Source organism: Microcebus murinus, chromosome 11 (genome assembly GCF_040939455.1).
Source record: "Microcebus murinus isolate Inina chromosome 11, M.murinus_Inina_mat1.0, whole genome shotgun sequence".
In the NCBI taxonomy this organism is placed as follows: Eukaryota; Metazoa; Chordata; class Mammalia; order Primates; family Cheirogaleidae; genus Microcebus; species Microcebus murinus.
In genome coordinates, this window is record NC_134114.1 from 84,944,009 (window position 1) to 84,956,982 (window position 12,974).

Here is a 12,974-nt window from a genome sequence, read left to right on the forward strand (position 1 = left end):
TTTCTATTGCTATTTTGATTTTTTTTTTTCCTCTGAATGGGCTGTACTTTCCTGTTTCTTTGTATATGCCTTGTGATTTTGTGTTCAAAACTGGACATTTGAATCTAATAATGTGGTAACTCTGGTAATCAGATACTCCTCTTTCCCAGGGTTTGTTGTTTTTTGTTATTGCTTTTGTTTGTTTGTTTAATTGTTGTAGGCTGTCTCTGTGCCAAGGTTCAATCTGAGGTATAAACTTAAAGTCTTCTCAGGTCTTTTCTGAATCTAGCCTTTTCCTAGGCATGCACAGTTACTTTCTAATTTTCCCCATATATGCAGTTGGTTTGGATATCCTATTCTTTAACTTATGCCTCCCAAAAGAAAAAAGGAGAGACAAATGAAGGACGGAGGGAAGTCACTTCAGCTTGAGGCAAAGGTTTCCGAAACAATGGGGGGAGTTACAACAATGGCCACCTGCCTGTTTGTCTTCACCTCTATAATCAAAAGCAGCAATCAATGACCAGAATACAGATGCCCAGTAATTGGAAGACAAGGTACTTTTTTTGCCTATCCACTGGGTCCCATAAGATGCATGCAAGCTGCTCTTGTAATGCTTACACAGCTGCCTGCCACAGGACAGGGAGTTAGGAATGGGTAACTGCTACTGTATTAAGAACTGAAACTGACCAAAAATAATTGCAATTTACTGTCCAAGCCTTCCCCTGGAAGCTGCAAGCCTTTAGTAGACTCCAGAGTTTCAAAATAGTTACAACAGACAGATTCTGCTAGTACAATCATTGTCCTGGGGAGCAGGGGGAGAAGATTCCTGGTGCTTCCTACTCCACCATCCTCCCAGAATATTCTCACAATTCCTACTCAATTATCTTAGGAAAATTTCTCTTGCTCATCTTTATCATCTCTTTCCACCACTGTGAACCTCACCTCCAGCCAGTACCCTCAACCAAGATTGGTAAGTTGAATTTTGTGGCATAACTGTATGAAGAAAAGGCCAGTTTTATAAAAATTAAATTTGAAAACAAGTGCCATCAATCTCTAAAGCCCTTTCATCACCTCCACAATTTCCATGTCCTGCTTTAATTCAACCTGCCTTTCCACAAGCATAAACATTTGAAAACTTTGTATTTGGTTATTGTTTCTTTCATTATCAGCAGGGTAACAATATTGTATATTTGTTCTATCTTCCCCCCATACCTCCTTCTCTCTCTCTCTCTCTCTCTCTGTGTGTGTGTGTGTGTGTGTGTGTGTGTGTACTTATACAATATTTAAACAATAGAGTTGGGGATGTTTTGTTTTGAGATAGTCTCACTCTGTCACACAGGCTAGAGTGCCATGGCATCAGCCTAGCTCACAGCAACCTCAAACTCCTGGGCTCAAGCAATCCTCCTCCCCCAGCCTCCCAAGTAGCTGGGACTACAGGTGAGCACCACCAAGTCTGCCTAATTGTTTCCTATTTTTTAGTAGTGAGGGGCATCTCACTCTTGCTCAGGCTGGTCTCAAACCCCTGACTTCAAATGGTCCTCCCACCTCAGCCTCCCAGAGTGCTAGGATTATAGGTGTGAGTCATCATGCCTGGCCAGCAATAGAATTTAACAGGAGCATGGGTCTGGCATTGAGCAACACTCAAAGATATTAGCTCCACCCTTAATTTTCTCAGTGTATATGAACCAGGAAATGTAACCACCGATTTTAAAATTGGCCTTTTTTCTCCAATTACTTATATGGCTCTGTGAAAACGACTTAGTGATAAGTAGTCTACTGCATGTATTAATCCTCAATTTACCTTGTTCATTTTTCCCTTTTTAATATATGTATTATATCCTAAAGCAGGTAAACTATGTATGTTAGAGTTTGGATTCATTTCATCTCTCCGTGTATTCCTCTATTTTTGGTCATTACAAGGAACACTTGTTACAGGAATCATATACATTTCAGAAAGAAGTAAGAGTTATTTATTTACATCAGGACCAAACTTCATCTGGTACCCAAGAAACTACAAGAAAGATTGAGAGAGAAGTGAGAAAAGTCAGGGGCTTGCAGTCAGACGAGTGGAACATGTATGTTCACCCCTCATTACCATGAATGAGCAAATTACCTAACCTCACTGTGACACAAGATTCGGAGGAGATTCTTGTTTGTTTCGTTTGGTTTTTTAGTTTGCTTTGGGGTTTTTTGTCTTGTTTTTTTTTTTTTTTTTCATTTATAAAGAGAAAACCTATCTCACCTTGTTTGGCTTGCTGAAAAATGCTTTTGTAGGTGTGGAATAAACAGCTGCTGTTAAAATAGGACTAAAAATGTGTTTGGTTGAACAGAGATGTTGAAATAGTGCTTTACAGTCAACCTAAGCCATGCAAAAATATACAGGCATATCCAGACATACTGTGGGTTTGGCTCCAGACCACCAAAATAAAGTGACTCACACAATGTTTTGGTGCATATAAAAGCTATGTTTATATTATCTTGTAGTCTATTAAGTGTGCAATAGCATTATGTCCCCCAAAATAATATACATGCCTTAATTTTAAAGTATTTTATTGCCCAAAAGTACCGGCAATCATCTGAACTTTCAGCAAGTTGCAATCTTTTTGCTGGTGGAGGGTCTTGCCTCGATGTTGATGGCTGCTGACTGATCAGGGTGATGGTTGCTGGAGGTTGGGGTGGCTGTGACAGTTTCTTCAAATGAGACAGCAATGAACTTTTCAACATCCATTGATTCTTCCTTTCATGAAGGATTTCTCTTTAGCATGTGATGCTGTTTGGTAGCATTTTACCCATGGTGGAACTTCTTTCAAAATTGGAGTTAATCCTCTTAAACCCTGTCACTGCTTTATCAACTCAGTTTAATACATGAAAGCTTTTGTTGTCGTTTCAACAATGTTCCATGCATCTTCACCAGGAGTAATTTGCATGTCAAGAAACCACTTTCTTTGCTCATTCATAAGAAGCATTTCCTTATCTGTTAAAAAAATTTTTTTTTAAATCTCAGATGCTCATGACTAGAAATCTGTTAAAATTTTATCATGAGATTGCAGCAATTCATTCACATCTTCAGGCTCCACTTCTTCTCTTTGTAGTTCCCTTGTTGTTTTCACCACATCTGTGGTTACTTCTTCCACTGAAGTCTTAAACCCCTCAAAGTCATCCATGGGGGTTATATGAACTTCTTCCAAATACTTGCTTTTTGTTTTTGAGACAGAGTCTCGCTTTGTTGCCCAGGCTAGAGTGAGTGCCATGGCGTCAGCCTAGCTCACGGCAACCTCAAACTCCTGGGCTCAAGCAATCCTACTACCTTAGCCTCCCAAGTAGCTGGGACTACAGGCATGCGCCACCATGCTCGGCTAATTTTTTGTATATATATTAGTTGGCCAATTAATTTCTTCCTATTTATAGTAGAGACGGAGTCTCGCTCTTGCTCAGGCTGGTTTCGAACTCCTGACCTGGAGCAATCCGCCTGCGTTTGCCTACCAGAGTGCTAGGATTACAGGTGTGAGCTACCATGCCCGGCCCCAAATACTTATTAATGTTGATATTTTGACCTCCTCCCATGAATCATGGATGTTCTTAATGGCATCTAGAATGGCAAATCCTCTCCAGAAGGTTTTCAATTTACTTTGCCCACATCCATCAGAGGAATCATTATCTATGGCTGCTATATTCTTATAAAATGTATTTAAGTCATAAGACTTGAAAGTTGAAATTACTCTTTGATCAAAGGGCTACCAAATGGATGAAATGTTAGCAGGCATGAAAACCACATTTATCTCCTTGTACATCTCCATCAGAGATCTTGGGGGTCAATTGGACATGGTGGCTCACACCTGTAATACTAGCACTCTGGGAGGATGAGGCAGGAGGATGGCTTGAGGTCAGGAGTTCAAAAACAGACTGAGCAAGAGCGAGACCTGTCTCTACTAAAAATAGAAAAAATTAGCCAGGCATGTTGGCCTTGCCTGTAGTCCCAGCTACTTGAGAGACTGAGCCAGTAGGATCACTTGAGTCCAGGAGTTTGAGGTTGCTGTAAGCTAGGCTGGGGCCATGGCACTATAGCCCGGGTGACAGAGCAAGACTCTATCCCCCCCAAAAAAATAAAGGCAGAAGAAGAAAACAGAGATCTTGGGTGGTTAAGTGCATTGTCAATGACCAGTAATATTTTAAAACTAATTTTTTTTTCCTGAGCAGTAGGTCACAACAGTGGGCTTAAAATATTCAGTAAACAATGCTATAAACAGATGTGCTGTCATCTAGGCTTTATTCCATTTATAAAGCACAGTTAAAATTGATTTAGCCCAATTCTTAAAGGCCCTAGGATTTTCAGAATGGACAGTGAGCATTAGCTTCAACTTAAAGCCACCAGCTGCAACGGACCCTAACAAGACTGTCAGCCTTTCTCAGGTTGGGTTTCTGAAGAAAGAAAAAAAATGCCAGCACTCGCTGCTTCACCTTGCATTTTTGTGTTTTGCAGATGGCTTCTTTCCTTAAGCCTCATGTATCAACTTCTGCCAGCTTCAAACTTTCCTCCTGCAGCTTCCTCACTTCTCTCAGGCTTCACAGAATTGAAGAGTTAGGGCCTTGCTCTGGATTAGGCTTTGGCTTATGGGAATATTTGTGGCTAGTTTGGTCTTCTTTCCACATCACTAAAACTTTCTCCATATCAGCAATCTGATCATTTGCATGTTTATTGTAGTGATTTCCTTCAAGAACTTTTCAATTGCATCCACAATTTGGCTGTTGTGTGAGGCCTAGCTTTCAGCCTATCTCAGCTTACATGTGCCTTCCTTACTAAACTTCATCATTTCTAGCTTTTGATTTAAAGTGAGAGATGCATGACTTTTCACTTGAACACTTAGAGGTGACTATACGGTTTTAATTGACCTAATTTCAATATGGTTGTTCTAGGGTATAGGTAGACTCCAGAATGGGGTGGGGGGAAAACAGCCAGTGCGTGAAGCGGTCAGAACACACACAACATTAATTAAGTCTACTGTTTTATATGGACACCGTTCATGGCGCCACAGGAAAGTGACTCCCAATACTGGGAGCCTCTTGAGGTCCAAGAGAGTCCTTGACTTCACAACAAAAAATTCAGGAGTGAGCTGACGGCATAAAGTGAAAGTGAAATTATTCAGAAACTATAGAAAGTCTACACACCACAGACAGAGCAGAGATAAGTTCTCCCTGCAAAAGAAAACCAGCCCCCTGGTTACCTTAACCTTTCTATTTAAGCAACAGCTTAATTACAGGGTAAACAAGGGGAGGAATATTCATCAGAGGGCGGTGTTTCACCCGCTTGGTTCTAACTGGTTGGAACTTGCCCTGCCACCATCCTGTTTTGATCTGGGTAATTTGAAACTTTGTTTTGAGAATTCCAGACTCCACTAGGCAAAGCTACAGCCATGCCCAAAGCAATGCCCAAAGCAGTACCTGTCAGTTCCCTGTCTCAGTGATGCCCCAAAACAATTACAATAGTAACAACAAAGATCAATGATCACGGTAAGATATAACAATGAAAAAGTTTGAAATATTTCAAGAATTGCCAAAATGCGACAAAAAGACAAGGTTAGTGCAGGCTGTTGAAAAATGGTGATTATTGACCCCAGGGTTGCCAATAAACTTCAATTTGTAAAAATGCACTATCTGTGCAGTGCAATGAAACAAAGTAGGCCTATAGTGAATTTTAGGGTAGAAGGTGTCCCTCTGATGTCTAAAAGGTGACTGACTAGTCAAGTTTCTAACATTAATACAGTACGCTGAAACACAGTGTCAGTAATTTTGCTAGTTTCATCACTGTAATAATCCCCTCTTGCCAAGTTGATGGTAAGCTGTCGGGCCCAGGAGCATATTAAAAATAAACATAAAGAGCATTTCCTTGCGTGTTCTAACATGCACCTGCGCCCCAAAATACACAGATTTCCCTCTGTACAGCCCTGCCCCTCAAGCGAGGATACCTAGCACCACACACACTCGGCAGCCAGTAGCTAGGAGCGAACTTAAAACATTAAACCATTTTTAAACGATGGCGCATGCGCCTGTAACGTTCTCGCAGGTGAGATTTGGAAAGGAAGGAATCGCGGCATCCACGATCCTCTCGCGAGAGGAGAGGTCTTCGCGCCACGTCAGAGACTAGAGACCCTGACGCCGAGCGACAGGTGCCGGAACAAACAGGCGGTGAAAAACTAGGGTCGTGGAGCCGCTTTGGTGGGGCAGGACTTCCGCCGGAAGAGCTTGCTGTCTCAGAAACTCAGAGCCGAGTTCCGGTCGGCTTTCTCCCTGGGAGTCTTGTGCCGGCGCCGGGTGGACGTCTGTGAGGATGGCTTGCGCAGCCGCGCGGTCCCCGGCCGACCAGGACAGGTGGGTCCCGGGGAGGTGGGTCCTGAGAAAGGCAGGGGCTTGCCGCGGTGCCGCGGGTGCTGCGCCGCCCTTCCCCAGCCCTCGGCCGTGCGCTCGGCCTGGGCCGCAGGGCCCTTCCCCGGGCTGCCCGTTCCTCCGGGAAGTCTGCAGCACTGAGTAGGCTCTTCGCAGGTCCCCCGAAATTCCCATCTTTAAGAAGTTCAGTGTTTACCTGTGCCTGAGATAAAGGGCTCTGGGTGTTATGTGGGCACGATACTAAGTAACAGAATCGGGGTGAGGAATGTGTTCTTTTAATTGTTACATTCAGAAAGGCTCATATGGGTTCTTTAAAGTTTTTAATGCCTCATGCACCATACTTTTTTTTTTTTTTGAGGGCGAGGCCCACCTCTCAGGAACTTGTGGCAGGTAGATGTGTCTAATGTAACAGTTACCACATTGTTTCGTCTCTATTTTTTTTTCCAGTCTTCTGTAAGGTTTTAACTCTTATTTCTTCCACTCAAGTCAGTGAATAATAACGTTTCCTTTTTAAGTAAGTTAAAGGTTGTAGTTTAGAGAAAAAGTGTTAAGCAAATAATAGTATAGGTGTACACCGGCGATCGTGATGACGACGGAGTGAATGAATGAATTTTTGGAGTTGCTGCTCTAGTTATATTGGATGTGCTTTTTCTGTGGCAGGTTTATTTGCATCTATCCTGCCTATTTAAATAATAAGAAGACCATCGCAGAAGGAAGGCGGATCCCCATCAGTAAGGTAAGCGGGTGGCTGGCACCTCAGTCCTTGAGGGGTCTGGGGGAGGTTGTCCCTTTAGGGCCACAAGGGCTTCTTATACTTCACTGCATTTGCTTAGGGCTTGACAACAGCAGCCAAGAATTAGGGTGCTTTCCTTAATATTGGTGAAACCAGAAGGATATTAATTTATAGTTGAAAGGATTTTTTTTAATTGTACTTTTTTTTTTTTTTTGAGACAGAGTCTCTCTTTGTTGCCCAGGCTAGAGTGAGTGCCGTGGCATCAGCCTAGCTCACAGCAACCTCAGTCTCCTGGACTCAAGCGATCCTACTGCCTCAGCCTCCCGAGTAGCTGGGACCTCAGGCATGCGCCACCATGCCCAGCTAATTTTTTTTTTTGTATATATATTTTTAGTTGGTCAATTAATTTCTTTCAATTTTTGGTAGAGACGGGGTCTCACTCAGGCTGGTTTCAAATTGCTGACCTCGAGCAATCCGCCTGCCACAGCCTCCCAGAGTGTTAGGATTACAGGTGTGAGTCACCACACCCGGCCTAAAAAATTGTTCTTAATGAGTCTGTGTTTGTAAAGAAGTGTGTGTATGTTGGGGACTGGGGGCTGTAGAATTTACACTTTTTTTCTAAACCAGTCATGACAATTTTTCCCTTAGTAAAGGAAATTAAAATTATGGTATTGCGCAACATAACGCTTAGAATGCAGTGGAGTTTTCAAAAATATGTAAAAAAGACCTACTGAAAGTTCAGCCCTGTTGATTTATATCTTCATTATCTTTTTGGGTTTTTTTGAGAGGGGTAAAGTTGCTTTAAAATCAATACTTTCTAAAAGTAGACTGTTAAAGTTTTAAAAGATGTGATTTCCTCCTTATGTGCTTTGGATAGAAAAACCCAAGTTTTTAGTTTATGTGGTGACTTGAGTTTGGAAAGTGGGTAATGACAAGCGAAGGCTTTTGTAGAAGCTTTCTATTTTTAAAATTGATGTCATATTCTGTTTTTAAGGAGTCATTTATATTTTATAATATAATGACAGATTAAAGGTAACTTGATCTGAAGTGATAAATTTTCACAAAGTAAATTCAGGAGTAAATACATAAATTTACACCTGAGTAACCAGCACCCTAATTAGAAAACATTACCAGTATCCAGGAAGATTCCTTTATATACCCTTCTAGTCACTGTCCCCTCCACATATGCAAGGATAACCACTGTCCTGACTTCTGACATTAAAGATTACTTTTGCTTGTTTTTGAATTTTATATAAATGGAATTATGTACTATGTACTTTTGTATCTTTTTTTACTGAACTTTAAGCTTATGAGATTTATCCACATATTTGAGTGTAGTTGAATTTTCATTGCTCTGTAGCAAAGTTTGTCAACAGCAACACCATTGACATTTTGAGCCAGATAACTCTTTGTTTTAGGGAGCTGTCCTGTGTATTTTAAGATGTTCAGCAGTATCCCTGGCCTCTACCCACTAGATGACAAGTCCTCTACCTCCACATCCCCAATTTTGACAATTAAAAATGTCTATGAGCATTGTCAAATGTCTTTTTTTGGAGGCAGGGGGTTGGAATTCCCCTGCTGAAAACCACTGTTTTATAGTAGTGCATTTTGTGTATAGTCCTTGCTACTCTTGATGAATAATTGGGTTGTTTCTAGTTTGAGGCTGTTATAAATAGTGCTGCTGTGAACATTCTTGAGCTTGTATTTTAGTGAACATATTTTTGCATTTCTTTCGAATGGAATTGCACAGCCATAGGAAATGCATATGTTCAGCTTTAGTAAATACTGCCAATTTTCTAAAGTAGTTGTATGTGTCATTGTTAAAATGCTTAGTGAATGCTTTGAATACCTACTATGTTTAAAATACCATACTAGGCGCTGGGGAATACACTGATGAACAAAGTACCTGCCCTCAGAAGTTTGTGTTCTGTTGGAAGGGAAAGACAGACACATATGTATGCATCAGTGTTACTCCCAGGAATTTTTTAAATTACAGTCGAAACAACTGTACCTAGTAAAAAAGAAAAGGTAGGGTTTTGATGAGTTTTGATTATAGTATTTAATATACACAACACTATGTGATAGACACTTAAAGCTTAGCTATTTCGTGTTTTTGTTTTTAACTGTTCAGGCTGTTGAAAATCCTACAGCTACAGAGATTCAGGATGTATGCTCAGCAGTTGGACTTAATGTATTTCTTGAGGTATGATGTCATTCTTTCTTCATTATTTTACATACTCATCTCATTGTTGTAATAACTTTCTTAAAGCCTGTTTCTTTTGTTTTATTCATATTAGAAAAATAAAATGTACTCTAGAGAATGGAATCGTGATGCCCAATACAGAGGCAGAGTCCGGATTCAGCTTAAACAGGAAGATGGCAGCCTCTGTCTGGTACAGTTTCCGTCACGTAAGCTTTTTTAAATAAATGAATAGGGTTTGGGGATGGGTTATTCCTCTACAATACAAAAAAAAGTTCTAAAACTGGAAGGTAAAAATCAGAGATTGCATTCTACAGATTAATCTGGAAAAAGGACTACGGCCAATGGAGAGGTAAACAGTGGTTCTAATTTCTTTTAGGTTAAGGACCTCTTCGAGAATGTGATAAAACCTAATTGTTTTTCAGAAAAGGTTGTTTTTGTGAACATTTATGAAACTCTGGAAATCCATCATTGCTCCCAAGTTAAGAGTATAAAATTATTCAGCAGTTGGATGTTAATTGCCATTTCAGATCTTAGAGACTTTGCAGGTTTGTTAGTTGTAATTTCTATCATTAATCTAAAAAGCAATATTGAGTGAAAACAGCAAGAGATATGCATAGTGTGGTGCCACTTAGGTAACTTTACCAAATATTACTATTATTTATAGATAGATTTATAGGTAATATTATCTGTTGATATAAATGTTTTTGAAATAGACTGGAAGGGAACACCGACTCTTTATTTTATTTTATTTTATTTTATTTTATTTTATTTTAATATTTATTTTTACTGTTGAGCGAGTGTGTGTAGGGAACACCCATCATAAGAGATAGTTACCTAATGGAGAGCAGAGAGTAGGGAGTAGAGATTGGGTGATGGTCAGAGAATACTATAGCATCATCTTGTGTTTATTTCATGAAAAACAATACAATAAAACTGGTCATCAGTATAACAAAATGTTCTAGATTTCAGGAAGATAAGTGTTTATTTACAGGTTTTTTTATTTTTCTGAATTTTTATTTCTAAAAAGGATATTTTAATTTTTATAAATGGAGCAATTTACTTTTTAAAAAGTTTTTCCTCAGTTTAATACTTCAGTTTAAACTCTTCCATTTAATTCAACTAAAAACAAATTGTGAGACAAACTGACAACTTATTTTTACTTGAATTAAAATAGGTTGGTTTTTATGTATCAAAACCAGTAAGGATTGGTAAGTATTGCTACAAACTTAAGATTCTGACTCAGGAGTGACAGTATATTCTGATTTTTTTTTTCCTTCTCTTTGACATTTCCCTATACTATATCTCAAAAGACTAAAAATAAACCAAAAAATTTTGACTTGACCAGTAAATAAAATAGTGGTAAACATTGTGGTTGAAAAGATGTCACTTCCTGTTTCCAATAAGAAACTAGTAACATTGTAAAAAGAGGAAAGCTGAGGAGCTTGATATGTTAGGGTAAGGAAGGTGGGTGAAAATGTGTTGTAGCCTAATGACCTTGGTTTTTGTTATAATATTGAGAGACCCTGTGTTTCTGTAGCTTAAGATACAATGATATTCTGACTCTTTCCAACTTATATTTAGATATATTTTGGTCTTCGAACCAATTACTAGGATCAAGACCAAAATTTTTGTCTCAAACTTACTGTTTTACAATTTGATTTTGATTACTTAAATATTTTCAGCATTGTTCTTGCTCTCAGTAAATTTTCTCCAGTAGAGACGCCCACTTGAGCAAGTCACTATCTTCACAGTCATTTGATTTTTTTTTTTAATTACTTCCATTTTCTCTATATGATAGTTTCTTGGACTTTATGATATTTAAGATAATGACGTTTTATGTCTTATTTCTCAGATTATACACTAAGCCTAACTTCTGGTTCCTAGGTAAGTCAGTAATGTTGTATGCAGCGGAAATGATACCCAAACTAAAAACAAGGACACAAAAAACAGGAGTTGGTGACCAAAGTCTTCAGCAAGGAGAGGGAAGTAAAAAAGGGAAAGGAAAGAAGAAGAAGTGACCCAGTATGAGCATCATTTATCTGATACTATGCCAAGAGACATGAATGGAGGCTTCTAATTTGTATCTGAGAGAAACAGAAGCTCTTTGTTTGCATTATTTTATTGAACTATGCACACTTGTGCCTCCCATCATCATCATCATAGTTGACAATGAAATAAATCTACATCAGAACTTTGCATCTAGCTTTTATGCAGTAAAGATTTTTTTTTTTTGTCTTTCAATGTAGAGTTTTTGTGGAAGGAAGAATATTTTTAAATGGACTATACAATAAGCTACTTGAAATCCTGTATCTGTTTGTCTTCTATGTAAATGTATGTTTCAGATAACTAAGTTTAATGAGATTTGAAATACACATTTTGTTCACCTTTTAAGTTAATGAAATAAAATTTGGAACTGACTTTTGCAGCTTTTGCTTATGAACTAATTAATGCCAGTAGAGGAGGTAATTAAAGAGAATAAACTAGGTAATGAGAGCTTCAACGGTGAGCCTAAAACTAGAAGAAAGTGGTAAATCCTCTTGGGGGTAGGAGGGGGTTTTATACAGCCAATCTGTAGATTATATTCTTTTAATCTGTTATTGTAATTGTTCAGTTGCTAGTTTTTGACATATGAAAAGTCCTGGGTTTTAAGCTTTAAATTTATTTTATAGGTTTAAGAACATTATTTTCATTGAAGTTCTAAAATTACCTATTTTAGCACCTTGAGGTATACTTTCTTTCAAGAAACTAAATTGAGTTGGTGCTTCTGAATTTATTTCAAAGCACTGTTTCTGAAAGTGGTGATTTTGAGCTATCCTGATTCCTGTTCTTGAGGCCTGGTTTAGCTTTTTCTTGAATTCTGTGAGCTACCTCATATATTAATACTTCCAGTAAATGCTATTTTCTTTAAATTTTTATTGCTTGTCAATCCCAATTGATTTCAAAATAAGCAATTTTGAAAGAGTTATGGAGCTTTAAATGGGAGTATACATCCTATCTGTATGAAGATCATCTATTAGTGTGCAAGATGAAGTCTTAGAATTTCTACTTATTTTTTCACTCTAACGATTTCTGTTATGTTTTATAGTGAACACAATAGTACAGCAGTTTATATATTTGACTTATAAATAAATATTGAGGCAGTATGTGTAAAACATTCATAGCAGCCCTTGTGGGAAAATTATCCCGTAGGAATGTGTTTATGTAACAGAAAACAGAGATTTGAGCTAGAGTTTATCTTATTTTATTTTTTTGAATAACTTGAAATCCAAAGAAGGTTGTTACAGGTGCTGGTTCAGCTCTCAGTGATTGTCTTCTTTGTGTTTTTCCACTCGCATTTTCCATGGCATATTTCTGACATCCTTATGATTGATGCCTCAAGCTCGTACACGGGCTGACACTTTACATAAGAGTTCAAGTCAAGAAGAAAAGATAGCTGTGCCAGCCACTTTTGTCCTCCTTTAAAAGGAAAGCAAGAGATTTCTCAGCATTCCTCTCAGCAGACTTTCACTTAAGTTTCATTGTTGACAATTGTGGCACATGTCCATCTCTGGCTGCAAAAGAAACTGGGAAAATAAATACAGTAGTACCGTTCATCCACAGGGAATACATTCCAGGACTCCCAGTGGATGCCTAAAATGGTGGATAGTAGCCAATCCTATATGTATTTTATATTTTTTT

The 12,974-nt window shown here is 38.6% G+C and overlaps 1 protein-coding gene across 1 annotated transcript; it reads left to right on the top strand.

The window, feature by feature from the left end:
* Window positions 1-6,096: 6,096 nt before the first annotated feature.
* SRP19 (signal recognition particle 19) lies at window positions 6,097-11,713 on the top strand. Its single transcript, XM_012763753.3, has 5 exons — window positions 6,097-6,345; window positions 7,021-7,096; window positions 9,225-9,296; window positions 9,391-9,502; window positions 11,181-11,713. The coding sequence occupies exons 1-5, from the start codon at window positions 6,305-6,307 to the stop codon at window positions 11,312-11,314; spliced, it is 435 nt and encodes a 144-aa protein (XP_012619207.1). The 5' UTR covers window positions 6,097-6,304; the 3' UTR covers window positions 11,315-11,713.
* The last annotated feature ends 1,261 nt before the right edge of the window (window positions 11,714-12,974 follow it).